This window comes from Carassius gibelio, chromosome B18 (genome assembly GCF_023724105.1).
Source record: "Carassius gibelio isolate Cgi1373 ecotype wild population from Czech Republic chromosome B18, carGib1.2-hapl.c, whole genome shotgun sequence".
NCBI classification, from domain to species: Eukaryota; Metazoa; Chordata; class Actinopteri; order Cypriniformes; family Cyprinidae; genus Carassius; species Carassius gibelio.
In genome coordinates, this window is record NC_068413.1 from 22,035,832 (window position 1) to 22,053,677 (window position 17,846).

The 17,846-nt window shown below is 36.4% G+C and overlaps 1 protein-coding gene across 2 annotated transcripts in view; it reads left to right on the forward strand.

The window, feature by feature from the left end:
* The window catches only part of LOC127977144 (contactin-5), a 288,917-nt gene that overhangs the window by 204,944 nt on the left and 66,127 nt on the right, over positions 1-17,846 (forward strand). For both annotated transcript variants that reach the window (XM_052581846.1, XM_052581848.1), the window contains exons 9-11: positions 4,031-4,212; positions 12,004-12,140; positions 12,632-12,761. In XM_052581846.1, coding sequence (XP_052437806.1) covers positions 4,031-4,212; positions 12,004-12,140; positions 12,632-12,761 — 449 coding nt within the window. The remainder of the gene's footprint in view (positions 1-4,030; positions 4,213-12,003; positions 12,141-12,631; positions 12,762-17,846) is intronic.

Here is a 17,846-nt window from a genome sequence, read left to right on the forward strand (position 1 = left end):
TCGTGGTGAAAGTAAAACTTAATAAAAGGGCTATTAAGTAATAAACTAGGAACTGCTCTAGGTTTTCGAGGAAATAATGATTATGATTATGATTATTTTTATTTTTTTTAAGATGGCTCAATATTGATCTTACTTATTTTTGGTTTGTTTATTTTTGTGTTTTTAACACCAAGTTTGGAATGAAAGGGTAAAATAGATAATCAATCTCTATAATTGTACCATTGATGGGGAAAATTATAGATTTTCATAAAATAAGGGTATCTTTACTGGGATTCAGGTTATAAGCAATGTCTATATTTGAAATCTGTGAGGTGACTGAGGGTCTGACATATGTCAGGAATGCAATAACAGTGGTTATTCATTTAGCCCGGCTTCCAGAGAATAATATATATACGTTTATTGTAATGAGTTTATTTTAAGATATGACCAAATTAACTGAAATTCATCATAGTTGTATAAAACATGCTAAAAGAAAACAAATAAGGCAAATATCCTTCTTAAGGGTTAAAAAAAAAAAAAAAAAAATGAATTGGTTATAGTGTATGCGGTTTTCTTTAATGATTTGTTAAATCTGGTTAATGAATATGCAAATTTAGTCTTAAGGCTGTTGGATAAATGTTTTGTTTTAGAGGGTAAGTGTGAAGTAGCTGTAGTAGGAAGAGAGGTATTTACAAAGATATGTTGATGAAAGTATATATGGATGGAGGACACTTTTCCAGGTAGAGGGACACACAGAATAATTCACTGGAAAAGACATTATGTGAAGAAAGACTAGTGCAAGTGGCGATATTGTGGGATTAAGTAAGTAGATGAATGTATATGGGAAGTAAGAATGATTATGGGAAGTATTTTGTACAAAATAATGTGTTTATTGCTAGAAATGTCAGCCAGTACCAGAGATCTTAAGTATATGCACCTGCTTAAGTTGACCAACAGCCTGCATTCTTAGCATGCATCACAACTACACCTGACCTCATTTATTAGACCAGATGTGGGGTATTAGACCCCACATTGATCTAAAACGGGGGACTGAAGGAGTGGATGCCGATTTGCCATATCCTTCATACTGATATTAATTATTTTATTACATGATTTCTTGTTTGACTATTAATCAAGTTATAGCAAGAGTGAAATGTGTAACCTTATGTGTGCTGTATTTCTTTTCCTCAAGATTAATGTCCACATATTATGTGTGTGTATCCAACCGTAATGATAAGACACTCGCCAGTGCTAGAAAGCCTTGAATTTTAGATAAGTTCTCTGTGTACGTGTGTTAGTATCTGTCTGTACAGGGAGAAGCTCAGACAGTCCCAGGACAAACGATCAACTGCCAGTGTCCAGCATATCAGATATACGTCTTTGGAGAGTTTATCTAGGTTTTGGAACCAATCAGAATTTTGTTGACTCATGTATTGACGCAATTAGTATCCTCTGTCAGGGTATAACTGTGGTTGATTTTGTATTGTACTGGGGGGCGGCCTGCGAACTCCTTCGAGAGTGTTGAAGCTGACTTCTGCTGATGAAATTGCTAACTATTTTCTTCAAGTAAAATTATTATTATTAATTGAACTCATATCTGAGTCCTGGTCTTCATTGCGACATATCTGGTCCTTGGGTTTTAACTGTAAATTCCCCTACACTTTGAAAGTTGGATTAAAGTATTATTGTTTTGTGTATCCCTAGTGTACTCGTTCCTCGCTCCTTGCTACACATAGTGTTGCATATTTTGCTCAGTTTCTTCTATATCATACCATATAATACATAACAGCATGATGTATCGTATGTGACATTTGAAATATTTATTTAGAAGAACTTTTTTTTAAGATCAAAATTCAAAACCAGAACTTTTTGTTTGATTAGTAATCATAAGATAAATAATATCGACATCTAGCAATGCACTTGAATTTAATTGAAATTAGTTGATATCTAAAATTAAACTTCAAAATTAAATCTTCGAAGACTAAATGTTTATTCTACAATTTAAATGACCCCATGAATTTATCATAGACCCACCGTGATTAAAACTGACAGGAAAGAAATTTCAGTATGTGTGGATAAATGTCCTTGTACAATTTTAGCGGATGTAGAGGGACAAAAGGAGTAAAAAGCCCTGCAGATGATTGATGCTGGTGTCTGGGTTTTCCTCGGCGTCACATTTCCATTGTTGGAAAGCTGTGAAATGGAGCTGTCACCAAGTAGCAGTGCTGATCGTGTCTGATAGAGCGGGTTATCTACACGCGGGTGCCGCACATAGGAGGTCATATCACATGCCCGCCACAGCCACAAATAGGGATGGATGGCAGTGTACAAATACTGCTTATCTACACCGCTATCTAGACGTTTATTGTGTTACCCAGTACACAGCCACTTACAGAGAGCTGCCATATCAGATTGTCCTGTTCGTACTTTCAAAAAGACCTCTGTATCAGCTTTAACAAATCACCAGATACACGTTTTGGGCAGAGATAAAGGAATTTTTTTTTTTTTTTTTTTTTTTTTTGAAGATGAAGAATATACTAAGTACACTGCTTCGCAACCTAGAATGGATCGCAACAACTGGTTTTTGTGATGTTGTTAGTGGATGACTTATGCTTCAGTAAAAGCCACAAGTCACAGTGATTTCAACATGTTTTACAGTAAAATTATGTGTAAAAGTCAAATTCCTGATAAGGAAATACCCTAAAAAGTAAAAGATAGAGCTCATCTATCAATAAAAGACTTTGCTGTTACTTTTAAAACCAATTTATTGACATTCATCTGTATTCAGCAGTGACACTCACTCCAATGAAGCACTTCAACTGAATCCAATCAAATGAAAGTATATTTGAATATAGATACGTATATATATATTTTTTTTTACTTATAACAATCAATTAACAGATTTGATTTATGTCTTTAACATCATTAGATTTATTTAGTACTTATAAAACATATTAAATACACAGTCTTGAAAAAAAAATTCTGACATTAATACATTTATTTATTTATTTATTTTATTATTTTCTTTTATTATTTATATATGTTTTGCTTCGAATCAAAGGATGTAATGTTGTGATTCATATCAAAGCAAATAATTATTTGACGCTGTTTGACTCCTTTTTTTTTTTCGTGGAGAAAATAAATGCTACCAATATTTCCAAAAAAAAGGGGATCTCTATTGCAAAAATAATGACAGCTTTTCATTTACATTACATTTACATTTATTAATTTAGCAGACACTTTTATCCAAAGCGACTTACAGATGAAGACAGTGGAAGCAATCAAAAACAACAAAAAGAGCAATGATATATAAGTGCTATAACAAGTCTCAGTTAGGTTAACACAGTACACGTAGCATGGGATTTTAACTAATATAATAAATAAAAAGAAAACAGACAGAATAAAAAATAAAAGAATAGAGCAAGTTAGAGGTCTTTACACATACACACATACATATACAATTGCATAATAAATGAAAAGAAAATAGAATACAAAAAGATTAGAAAGGTAGTTAGATTTTTTAAAGAATAGAATTAGAATAGTGAGTGTTAAAGTTAGAGGGTCAAATAACGATGGAAGAGATGTGTTTTAAGCCGATTCTTGAAGATGGCTAAGGACTCAGCTGCTCGGATTGAGTTGGGGAGTTCATTCCACCAGAAGGGAACATTTAATTTAAAAGTCCGTAAAAGTGACTTTGTGCTTCTTTGGGATGGGACAATCAAGCAACGTTCACTTGCAGAACGCAAGCTTCTAGAGGGCACATAAGTCTGAAGTAACAAATTTAGGTAAATGGGTGCAGAGCCAGTGGTAGTTTTTTAGGCAAACATCAATGCCTTGAATTTTATGCGAGCAGCTATTTTTTTCAAAAAGGATTTCTGAATGCTTCCCTCATCTGCAGTTGGAAACACACAATTGATTGAGCCAAAATCACGCTAGTTAATTTTATCAAACAAACTGGGATATGATAAACTATTAGATCATAATAAAATGACATATAACTTCATTAAAAATGTGTTTCTTATATATATATATATATTTTGGATTTTCTCAGTCCTGTCCCCACTATCACTTGGAGGAAGATGAGTGGGAACATCCCCAAAAAAGCCCGTCTGCGCAAATCACAGGCTGTACTTGAGATCCCCAACATCCAGCTAGAGGATTCTGGGAGTTATGAGTGTAAAGCTGAGAACACCAGAGGAGGCACCGCATTCAGAGGACACCTCCAGGTCTACAGTGAGTACAGCTTTGCTTCTAAAAAACTGTGCAACCAGATCATTAAAAAGGAAAATTCTTTAAGGTTTATGTTTGAATTATATATAATAAGAGAAACAGAATGAGCGGTATGAATCACTTCATTGTACTTATTTGTAAGTTGCAGCAAAAGCATCTGCTACTGTAAATGAATAAATGTAATGAGTGAGTGGGGGATTGATAATGGTGAAAGCCAAGGCAAGTTTATCCTACAGACTTGAAAGATGACTCAAATCATCTGGCTTATTGGGGGGGGATGTGCTATTTCTTTGAGACTTTGAAGATGCAATACATATATATTTAAGCAGGTACAGGCAACTCCAGCTCTGGAAGACAACTGTCCTGCAGAGTTTAGCTGTATTCCCAACTAAACATTCCTATAAAATCTAATTTACTGATCCCTGGACCAGACTATCATAGAAACCTTTGGATGGGCTCTGTAGTGGAGGTGTGGTCTTCGATCTTGCTTCTAAAGACAGACTGTTCTACAATGTTTATGTCCAATTTGCTTAAACACACCACAGTGATGTATGACTTTCAAGCATTATTGAAGACTTGGATTATCTGGTTCAGGTTGGTTTAATTAAGGCTGGAGTTAAACGCTACAGTACAGTGAGTCTCCATTAAAAGGGCTGCAGACCTCTGCTCTATTATAACATCCATCCACATCACAGAACCCTTTAGAAATGCTTTCGCAGCCACCCAGAACACCCTAGTGTTGGGTGGATGAACACTACTCACATTTTTGTCAGAAAATGTAAAAATGTAAGAGCTATTTGTAAAAAGGCTTTGAAGTAATGTGTCGCAATAGTGTGGGAACAGGATCCGTTGGGTCCATTTCTGATTAGGTTCTTTCATAAATTATTCCACTGAGCATACACTCACTCTCTTTGGCATAATTCTGACTGGCCTTTATGACAGAAGGTATAAATTTAAGCAAAGTTGGCCAACTTACATTTTTGTCAGTTTTGCGAGGACAAAATGGATCTGTCCTCAGAAGACTTTTGTCCAATTAAATTTTAGAGGCTATTTTATCATTATTCTTGCTTGTGTAGCTGAAAATGCTAACTTTTTTGACCCACATATTTCCCCTGGCCCACTGTAGCTTTGATATAGGCCTAATATGGGCATATGGGACCTCCATTTATCTTTTGCAGACTCCTCTCTCCTTATTCGTTCAATAGAGTTTGTGACTTAGATGAAGTGTGTTATGTCATAAAAGTAAGTGTATCAGTAGGCCACAAGATGAATGCAGTGTCCCAGTGATTTTATGAAAACCTGGTTTTAAGAGGTTTATGACTCTCACTGGGATCTATGATTCATCACACAGACTGGCTAAACAAAGCTTGGCAAAACAACAACTATCTGTCTTATCCGTCACAAAAATTTCCTAATATACTTAAATTGTGCTCTAATTATTAGTTTAGTACATGTGTGTAATGTTCTGCATCTCGTCATGAATTATTTTAGTAGCATTTCAGAGTATAACTGTAAAAGGGATAGTTCACCCCCACCCCCCCCCCCAAAAAGTAATTTCATCACCCTCAGGTCATCAAATATATAGCAGGTGACTTTTTACTTCAGTGCAAGTCAGTATGGACTTGTGATGTAACGATGGATTTGATGGACCCACAAGCAGTTGATTTGAAGGAGATGGTTTTTCATCCGGCAAGAAATTACTGTTAGACAAGCTGAGATGTGAGCAGCTATCATGGAATCATCAGGATGGAATGAGAGGTAGAGTTGAGTGTCATCAGCTTAGTAGTGATATGAAAAGTCATGATTCTGAATGACAGAATCCAGTGATGCCATGTACTGTGGACAGAGAAGTGAAGTGGTCCAAGAACTGAGCCCTGAGGCACCCCAGTAGTTAGATGTTGTGACTTGGACACCTCACCTCTCCAAGATACCTTGAAGAACCTATCTGAAAGATAAGACTGAAACCACTGGAGTGCAGTTACTGAGATGCCCTTTGCCAATAGGGTTGAAAGGAGAATCTGGTGGTTAACAGTGTCAAAAGCTGCAGACAGATCCAGCACGATTAGTGATGAGAATTTGGAATACGCTTTTGCCAGTCTTAGGGCTTCAACAACTGAGAGCAAGGCAGTCTTGGTTGAATTTAAACTTCTGAAACCAGACTGGTTGCTGTCCAGAAGGTTGTTCTGTATGAGAAAGGCAGTGACTTGGTTGAACACATCAAATGTTTTTGCAATGTAAGGAAGAATGGAAATCAGTCTGTAGTTCTCTTAAAGAGATGGATTATAAGGGTGGGCTTCTTAAGTAATGGGGTTATATGAGCCTGTCTAAATGCTAAGGGATAAACACCAGTGTGAAGGGATATGTTAATGATGTGTGTAAGTGCAGGTACAACTGCAGGAGAAATGTCTTGAAGGAGATGAGATGGAATAGGACTAACCTCAGAGATTGAAGAAAAGGATGTGAATGAGTGTATGTTTGCTGATAATATGTGCTTGACAGATTGTGGTGTGTAAAATTGTGCACTGATGGTTTAATGAAGAACGTGACAAAGTCGTCAACTGTTAGAATTGATGGAGGAGGGGGAGGAGGAGGATAAAGGAGGAAGATTTTAAAGAGCATGTGTGAGTTAGACAAATTGTTGAGAATTGAGAATATCAAGGATGTTAGATATTTTGAGTTGGAGAGTAAACTTGGCTTTAAACCTCCATACCCCAGTTACAAAGCCACAAAAAAAAAATACTCACAAAGTACTGACAAGAGAATACTATATTTACTTTATTCAGATCTGGTTACATACTGGAATATAAACCACTTTCTACCAGCAAAATACTTTTTTAAATACACTGAACTAAAATATAAACGCAACACTTTTGTTTTTGCTCCCCTTTTTCATTAGCTGAACTCAAAGATCTAAGACTTGTTTAATGTACACAAAAGGCCTATTTCTGTCAAATATTGTTCATAAATCTGTCTAAATCTTTGTTAGTGAGCACTTCCCACAGGTGTGGCATAACAAGAAGCTGATTAGACAGCATGGTTATTGCACATGTGTGCCTTAGGCTAGCCACAATACAAGGCCACTCTAAAATGTGCACTTTTATCACACACCACAATGTCAAAGATGTCATAAGTTTTGAGGGAGATTGTAGTTGGCATGCTGACTGCAGGAATGACCAACAGAGTTGTTGCCTGTGAATTAAATGTTCATTTATCTACCATAAGCCATCTCTGAAGGCATTTCAGAGAATCTGGCCGTACATCCCAACCAGCCTCACAACCGCAGACCACATGTAACTACACCAGCCCAGGACCTCCCCATCTAGCATCTTCACCTCCAAGATCATCTGAGACTAGCCACCTTGACAGCTGCTGCAACAATAGGTTTGCATAACCAAAGAATTTCTGCACACACTGTCAGAAACCATCTCAAGGAGGCTCATCTGCATGCTCGTAGTCCTCATCTGGGTCTCGATCTTACTGCAGTTCATCATCATAACCGACTTGAGTGGGCAAATGGTCACATTCAATGGCGACTGGCACATTGGAGAGATGTTCTCTTCATGGATAAATCCCAGTTTTCACTGTACAGGGCAGATGGCAGAGAGTGTGTATGGCGTCTTGTGGTTCAGCAGTTTGCTGATGTCACAGTTAATGCACAGAGATACATTGATGTGTTGCACTGCGTAAGACAAATGGTGTTACGCACCCAAATAATCCTGCTGTCTAATCAGCATCTTTATATTCCACACCTGTGAGGTGGATGGATTATCTCAGTAAAGGAGAAGTGCTCACTAACACAGATTTAGACAGATTTGTAAACAATATTTGAGAGAAATAGGCCTTTTGTGTACATATAAAAAGTGTTAGATCTTTGAGTTCAGCTCATGTAAAATGGGGGTAAAAACAATAGCGTTTGCATTTATAATTTTGTTGAGTGTATATACATCAAGTCCCTTAATTAACAGACATTCTTGGATGTTTATAAGGGAAGTCTCTTTCCAGTTCACCTAGAACATTTATGGAAACTAAATTTTGAGTAAGGACCCTTCAGAAATCTAAGTAATGACATCACAACCATGAGTAAAAGGAATATATGAAAATCCAAATCAACACCTTTTAAAATATTGAAAAATTTTGTATTTCACGATGAATGGCATTATGAACTACTTGGTATGTATAAGTCAGCAAAAAAAAAAAGTTAAAAAAAAAAAGTTCATTATGTTTTAATGTGGTTTTAAGAGGTGTTTGCTATTGAAGTTTTGCACAACTTTGCAATTTATTATTTTGATCTCCACTGCCAAACTTTAAAATGCTCTTTAAAGGTGCCATCTGTAATGTTTGGCAAAAAAAATCAAGTCATACTCCACATTCCATAACAGATGGGGGCAGTATGCCTCAATAAAGTGAATTGGTCTACTCTAGAGTAACAAACGAGAAACGGCATAGTCTCTATGCTCCGCCCCTACTTTCACAACAACACTACATAGCCGAAGCCTAACTGTGCGTTCACACCACCAGCGTCTAGAGCGTCAAAAATCGCTCTTGCCGCTCTGCTCACGACGCTGCAGAAAGATTTGAAATCGAATGCTTATTTTGTATTTAAAGCGGCCGCAAAGCAAACAAGCTTGTTGATCTCGTGCAAACTAACCACAAGGAGTAATAAGTTAACCTCATTAAATATTGTTGTGGACGAAATATTAGGATCCTTTACTTAAAATGAACAATCTCAGACACCTTGGTCCACGTATCACTTTTAATTTATTTTTTATGTCCCTGTACGCAAACAGGGACACATCATAGAGTAATACAAACGCTTAACAGCAATAATCAACCTGTCCTTTATTCTGCTTGGGAAATAATGTGCCAACTCTCAAGCATTCAGCGTGAGACACACGCAATTGATTCTTTTCACATGCTTTCACGCCACACATCAATTTTTTCACGCACAGAAAAACCACAAAGCAAAGAGGACACGAAGACCAACAGACTAGACAGAGCAGGTTAGTTCTGATATAATATAATGGGTAACATTAAGTTATAGCTAGCTGATTATCAAATGCAGCTACGGTTAGCCATCGCTAACATTAGCACGTTTATCGAACAGCCTTCGATACATTGCTATGTTATAACTTCCCGAAAACAAATACACAAACATATAAAACAAACTTCTAGCGAAATACTAACAGCATCTAACTTACTGTTAGACATGTTGCAAGTTTCTCTTTCTTCCCTGAACTGAAATGAAGTAGTAGTGGGCTGTACTTTCCACACAATTGACATCAGGTTCAAGTACACGCCCACAAGCCGTGCGAGTTATTCGTGTATTGCAGGTTGGCTGGTGGTTATGTTGGCCGCATACCGCCTCCCATGGTCGAAACTGGTATTACGACACCTGTCGGGCTGGGGCTAGTAATGCTAATGCTAATTAAGGTTGATATCTCTGCAGCACTATAACTTGACATTTTTTTTATGAAATCATCGCCCTTATTTCTAAACATTCTTTTGATGCGTGTAGGTCATGTTATGGATATTTTTACCTCAATTTCTGCATATGGCACCTTTAAGAAAGGATCACAGCTACTACCTTCACCTGCCAACTGTATTCCAAACACATGTCTGCTCTTACAATTTGCATACACCCAATTCTGTCTGTAAGCCCTTTTTTTCTTGACCGATGTGATTGAAGACTTGTCTTCAGTGAGCTTCTCTCTCAGAGCAGGTTAGCCGCCTGCCGCAGTTTGTGTGAATTATATGTTATGTGTAGCAGCTGCAGATCGGCTTGCGTGTTCTGGTTGAACAACGAGTTGGGGGCTGCCGACAGGCATGGGTGCGCATCCTCCTCAAGGCTGTGGCCTGCCATTATTGTCCTGGCTGTGGGTCTGGAGTGAGGAATAGTGGTGTGGATAGTGGGAAGAAAAGTAAGTTTTATTATAATGTAAAGCTGTAACTCAAGAAGTCCATGACTTTGCCAGAGGTGACTCAAACCTTTCCTCTCTCCACAAGAAGATTTATTTACCCTTTATTTTAAGGTCCAGTTTTCATTATTAACTAACTACAACTTTTGTCTCATCTCCTAATTACTGTTTAATAATAGTAAGAAATGTGGTTGTTAAGTTTAGGTATTGGGTAGGATTAAAGGTCCTTGTACTCTAAGTCCAAAATTGTTGCATTCATTTTGTAGTTTTTATTTAATTTTTAATTTTTTTCATCTTTTCCTAACAAACTGCATGCTACCTACATATGTGAAAATGCAGAACTTCAAACCTGATCCGATTTTTTTTTTGTTGTAAAAAATCTTTATGATTGACGGAAGTGTCAGCTGCCTTTTGTAAATATGATTGATACAACGTGAGGTTGTATTTATTTTTCATTGTGCGAAAATTTTGGACTCCATGTGCAAAGGCCTTAAGGATGTAGATTATGGTCATGTAGAATGTGTGCTTTATAAATTCTATTATGTTAGTAATATGCTACGTAATAGCCAATATGCTAGTAAAATGCATGCTAATAAGCAACTAGTTAATAGTAAGTATCGGTCCCTATACTATATAGTGTTACCAAATATTAAGTCTGATTGCTTTAAAGATTAAAGAAATGTCTCCTTATCAAGCCTCTAAAAGCCTCTTGCCTGTTCGTTTTGTTCACATGAAATTCAAAGACTTTCCTGTGCATGCTGGGTACTAAAGGTCCACTGCTTTAAGAACTTCTTTGCTCATCATTCTTAATGGAATCACTCCCCACTGATCCCCTCATACATATTCATTCTACAAAAGGACAATGCGACACATGCTACCTACAAACTGCAGCTGTGCTTCATGTTAACAAAGTTTTACAGTCATCGTTTATAGTCAAAGTTTTTCATCGAGCAATATATTTTATCAGTTGGAGAGCATTTTATGTTGTAATTATCTGTATTGGTTTCTATCAGGTGAAGAATTATTTTTCATAGGCAAAGTGCTTCAAATAAAAATAATTAAAAAAATTTACAGGGTGATGCTCAGAAAAGGCTACTTTTCAATGAGAACGGTGTGCAGAGGGGTAGCAGGTACAATGCCATGAAAATGATGCAATTGGTCTAGTTGCCAAAAATCAGATAAGCTTACTGTGCATCCAATATACTGATGCTCATCCGATACTGAATAGTGAATAAACACCAAAACAAACATTCTTACATAGTGCTGTGTTAATCGTCTTAATGAAAATTTATTTGTCACACAATTAACACTGCTGCAAGCCTAAGTAACAGTATATATTGTCAATGCAGAATATAGCAATACTTTTTTTCTTTTGTAAGATATATATAAATTGGTAAATATGTAGTCTTTTTACCTAAATATTGCATTTTTAATTAAAAGTAGATTATTTTATTTTATTTTATTTTTTATGTATTTATTTTATTTTTTGCACAAATTTACTTAAATTCATTTCTTAGTGAAAATTGTAAATCCTACAGTTTATTTTACATTTTCAGTGTGGTTATTTCTTTATTTTTATTTTTATTTTATTTGAAATAAGTGTTTTCTTTTTGTATTACAAAAAAAAGAACTAAATGAACTAAAAGTAAAATACGGTTATTTTATTTAAATTATATATATATATATATATATATATATATATATATATATATATATATATATATACATATTTATTATTATTATTATTATTATTATTATTTTTATTTTTTTATTTTTTTTTTTTTTACCATGAGAAGTACAAATCTGAAGGGGAAAAAATCCTTACAGTTAAGCCCTGATCTTGCATATGTTTCTTGTCTCCTCTGTGTTACTGGCACAGCTCTGCCGCAGTGGATCAGCATGATAAATGACACTCAACTGGACAGCGGAGAGCAGCTCCATTGGGAGTGTCGAGCCACAGGAAAACCCAGGCCCACGTATCGTTGGCTGCGTAACGGAGAACCTCTCAACTCACAGGTACACGCACACACACAGCTCACTTACAGGAAAAATACATCTCTGAGATCTTTTTAATATTTCAAATGTTTCTCAACTGGAGACTTGTGTTTAAGGCCAGAAACATGTCTTATGCAAGCAAGCAAGCAACTCACAAATGCTTGGCCATCACAGTTTAAGCTTGTAGTACCATTTAATCTATTTACCTATACTCTTGCAATTCATGGGTAGACGGTCCAACGTGTATAAGAAAAAGAAAATGGTCCTCTAAAAAACACATAATCAGCACTATTAGAAAGCAGTTAAAACAATCCGATTTGAGAACCAAACCTAACTGTTGTTTAATGCATAACATACCACTGAGTGGTAGTTTAATGACATATCAGTTGTGACATATAGGTCTCATACTGGAATCCGTCTGGTAGATGATGTGGAAATGACATTAAATATGCTTTGAGGAGCAGTCTGACAGGTGAACACGTGGTTCTAAAGCAACTGTCGTCACCCCACAGAGCAGAGTGGAAATGGTGAATGGGGAGCTTATCATTCACAGACTACAGCAGGCTGATTCGGGAATGTACCAGTGCATCGCAGAGAACAAGTATGGAGCCATCTACTCCAGCGCAGAGCTCAAAATACTAGGTAACTGATTTAAAGCTATTTCCAGCATCCAGCATAACATATAGTAAAAAAAAAAAAGTTTTTATCTTAAAGGCATTATCATAAAGACATGTTTAGATATTTTTACTTGTTTCCTAATCATGAAAAGTGGTACACATACACACACACGGCTAAAGCAGTTAAGAGCAGATGCAGAAACAAAAAAAACAACAACAAAAACAAATAGTCACGGTTCGGTTAATTTTCGGCACAGTAAGGGAAAGAAATGCAAACATTAAACTGCAGGTTGTTTATTACTATACACTTTTTTTAAAATACTTTTTAATAATATATATATGAAAAAAGGATAAGAAAAAAAATACTGCTGCAAAGTTTTCCCCTAAATAAAATACTCTCAGTCTCAAACCAATATCATATAATAAAATATAATGAAAAATATAAATAAATATCTATGATTACAGTGCAGCATTACCAATCCCAGCTTGTAGGCCTGCTTCACCAGAATCGTGCCTGACGCGGCGCTGACTCGCTGCTGCTATTTCTAGCATGCACGCGTTTGAGCTCTAACCTATTAACATGGAAGCCGAATTAAACACGGACACGCCACGCAGCTGAGACGCTTGAGCCACGCAGTCAGTGTGTCGCGGGCCTTAGAATCAGCTGCAGGGCGGGATTTGCGCTGAACGCGGAGACTTCCGCCACTTAATATGTTCGTTTGGAAACACAAAAATGTACTTATATTCCACCCATAAAATTTGCATTCCGTCATTCGGTACACACGTGCACCATAGCGAAAGCCCTGTACCGAAACGGTCCGGTACGAATACACGTACCGTTACACCCGTAATAATATATATATTGAAGAGCATTACGTCTGGTGAACAATATTGAAAAGGCCATTTTAACCCCACAGGTAAAGCATGTGTCTCTCTTTCTTTCTGTAATTGTTAAGCAGGTCACCTATTGACAGGCGGCTTTCAGTCACACACAAAGAAATAATCCTGAAGCCTGATAACAGTCATTGCAGGATGGCAGCAAAGACAAAACAGGGCCAAATAGCAAAAGAAAATTGTCTGTCTTTGAACTTTTAGGGAAAAGTCTACTGGCAGCACATTTGAGGAAGAAAGAAACTTTAGTGATATTGAGTTAGGTGTCCACAAGGATTGGCTTAACCGAAGACTACACAGACAGAGCTGTCACAAACAGCACAACAGACAAAATGAAAAGAGAGAAAGAGAAAGGGTTTGAGGAGAAAAAAAGTAATTTTGGATCGGATTTAGCTTGTTTTTCAGTCTCAGTGTAATCAAAAAAATAAAAAAGAAATAAATGTTAGAGTCATTTATGAAAGCGCCAGAGCTCTCAGTCTCTTGATGCCAAGGACGAGACAAAAGAGAGATGCAAACTGGGATTGCGTGTTTACTGGAGACACCCTCATTTTCTCTCTGTCAGCTTTGATTGTCCCACATATTCCAAGATGCATGTGGTCGTCTTTTCATCACTTTCCTGGGGGTCATTTTCATTTACATTCCTCATTATGAGCTTTTGTTTGTCCACAGAACTCTGATCAATCCAAGACAAGACGAACACAAATGATTCTTTCTTTTGACAGCATTCATGTTCACTTCATTGTTGAAGCCTAATGACTCAATGTAGCAGAAAAAAAATAAATAAATACAGATCAAAAATAAAATGTAAGAAATTGTAAGAAAACAAAATGAAGATACCTTAATTTATTTGTATATATTGTAGTATTGTAGTATACACACACACACACACACACACACACACACACATATATATATATATATATATATATATATATATATATATATATATAGTTTTAAAATAGGTCTCATGCTCACCAGTGTTGCATTTATTAGATCAAAAATATTGCAAAGACAGTTATATTGTGAAATATTCTTACAATTTAAGATACTGGCTTTCCGTTTGAATATTTCTATTTTAATATATATTTTAAAAAATCAATTTATTCCTGTGTTGGCAAAGCTGAATTTTCAGAAGCCATTATTCAGTGTCATATGATCCTTCAGAAATCATTCTAATATGCTGATTTGGTGCTCAGTTATTATCAATAAGTATTTGGTCCTCTGTTTGTAATAATAGTTATTTATATTGTTATCAGTGTTGAAATATAATCAGTATTGATTTGAAATTGAAATTTGTATACTATAATAAGATTTAATAATATATAGAATATTTATTATAAATGTGTATTCATGTGTATGTGTATGTAAAGTGTATTTATCCTTGATAATTTGAAATGTAATATAAATGAAATAATAAAAGTAGTTTATACATTTGAAATTTATTGTAATTTTATTGCATAAAAATAATAAAATACATACATAAATAAATCTACGCAAAAAGCAAGGATTCAATATAATATCAATACAGATATTCATACTGTATATTGTCACAGATGTCTCTCTGGTCTTATTGTCACACGGGCACAATTGCTAAAAGAATATGAACAATATTAAATGCTATTTTCATAACATATAATTTTGAGAGACTGTGACTCACTAGATATATCCCCTTACTGGTCCATTTCCCTCCTAGTTCCAAACTGATTGTTTAGTTCTCTGGAGTGACAGTCAGAAGAGGTGTGCTTTTTTTGTTTTTGGGTCGTATTTGGGACTAATCCTCAAATTACTCAGCGCCTATGGGGAGAGCTGTTGTCCGTGACTTAGTCTATTTTATGTTATAAAGCAAGCACATATTGCAGTGACATATTAGCTAACAGCAGCCTTCATTTAGATGAGCCATAGCTGCAGGCTGACTTGAGTGCCAGCACATCCGCATGTATGCCACAGCCATGCTGCTCATGCCCTGGAGGCCAGTGAAGTGGGCTGCCCAGAGTGAACTAGCAGTGGGTCACCGAGTACGAAAGACCTCTTAGTATTCACAGTGAAAGACGCATGTCAAAACTCCCACTTAAAATCATGCACTAAGTCTCCCGTAAATGCTGTATGCTGCACTCAAAGTAGGCACACGCAAATTTGTAACCACAAAGACACAACCACCCCACCCCAGGCTTAAAAAAAGTCATTCATTGGTCCCGACTCTCTCAGCATGTTACGGGGGTGGTGGATTGCAGGGCCCTTTGGCAATTGCAGAGATTAAAATGTCATCTTTTCTAATGTCACCCGTAAAAAACACGGTGCAACCTTTGACTAAACACTCCTGACGAGGCCTGTCAGCATGTAGCTACAGGCCCCAGAAGGCTACAGCAGCTCTGCAGACATCATCACTTTTAGCCCATATGTGTTTAGCTCTCCTCGCTAGAATACCATCACACAATGTCCTCCCCAGCCACTGGAGTACATGTCCTTGAAAAGCTCAGGCCTTTAATGCAGTCCCTTTAAAAATGAACATAAGTATACAGAATTGAACATCTATTCGGCTTTGCATGGAATGATGTATTTTGGTAACACTCTAGATTAGGAAACACTATTTACTATTAACCATCAGCTTTTTAGCATGCTTAATACCAGCATATTGTCTGTTAATTGATACTTAGAAAGCATATAATAATGTATTATTCTGAATGGCTGTACTGTCATGCTGTCTGGTCTCTGTTTCCCTGGGTGTTCACTACTGGGCTCACTTCCCCTTAGGCACCTCACCGTAGGCACTACAATTCCCACTAGCCTTGTCCCTTCATCACAGTAATTGCACCCCTGCTAATTGCACCAGGTGTCTTAACTTATTTGTCAGTAGCCTCCCTATATTTATCAGTCCTTTCCTGTTTTCTGTATAGAGTCCTTTCCGTTCGTTATCCTGTTTTCTCGTCTTCTGAGATTCCTCGCATTCCGAGTTCCCTTCCTGTTCCTTCCCTGTTTGGTTTCTTTTGGATTGTTTTCTGGTTTTGACCTAGCTTGTTTGGACTACGATTTGGATTACCCTAAATAAACATACCTGCAATTGGATCTCTCTCTGTCCCTGTGTCTCACTGGGTCTTGATCGTCACAGAAGGACTCCAACTTCTCGCATTGTAATCTCTGGAAAACTCTCACAAAACATAAAAACCATCATGGATCATCCATGGAACAGTATTTTCATATTTTCTCTAATGTTCGGACAACACTCCAAATTATGATATTTCCAACCTCACTTTTCCCAGTTCTTTTTTCTCCCCATGTACACAATTTCTGTTTTTTGTTTTGTTTTGACTTAATTTTACACTTGTTTTTCCTCATTTGAAATAATTTTTTATAACTTTTGATGCCCCCTTGTAAGTTTGGTTCAGCCCCCTACTTGGCCCCCGTCCCCTACTTAACAATCACTGCATTAACTTCAGCACTAACCAGCATTTGATTTTGTGACTTAGCAATTGTATTCTACTCATCGGATGCATCAGCTTGCCCAGAAACTCCCCGCAGACATATTAGACATTTAACAGTAATTATCTTCAAATGCGCTCGTCGAGGGCTGAATTATTTTTTATCGTTTAGCCTGGAAATGTTTTACTTCTGGTAGACCGTCACACATAACAATAAAGCTACTAATTATGAACCCATCATTCAGAACGACAAAAATGCCTTCATAACAATCATTCCAGAAACCTTTATCTCCCTTTAGAGTCCCACAAATCCCCTGTCTCTGAAAACAGACCTGTAATTTATAAAAAAAAAATAATAATAATATTAATATGTCTCATTTATTCATTTCCTACTGCTCTTGTGGGATCAGTAGTTCTACGAGTTGTACAGAGAGGCAAGATAAATGGTCACATGTGAATATTTATAAAAGTATGCACATATCATTAGTTGAACAGTGCCAGCTTAATTACTTTGTTGAACAAGTGTGTGAATTATGCATTGCATATAACAAATTAGATTTTTATTTACTGTGTAAACATTTTTTACATTTGTTCTGGTCCCTTAAATTATTTAAAATAGTCACTTCATCTCATTTGAAATCATTATGAGTTTCTTCTACTGTGGAACACAGTATACTGTATGTAATGAAAGAAGTCTCTGTGTTGCAACTGACCAATTAAAATCAAGCGTTCCAGAAAGCTGTTCACCCAAAAATGAAAATTGTCATTATGTACTTATCCTCAAGTTGCTCCAGACCTGTATG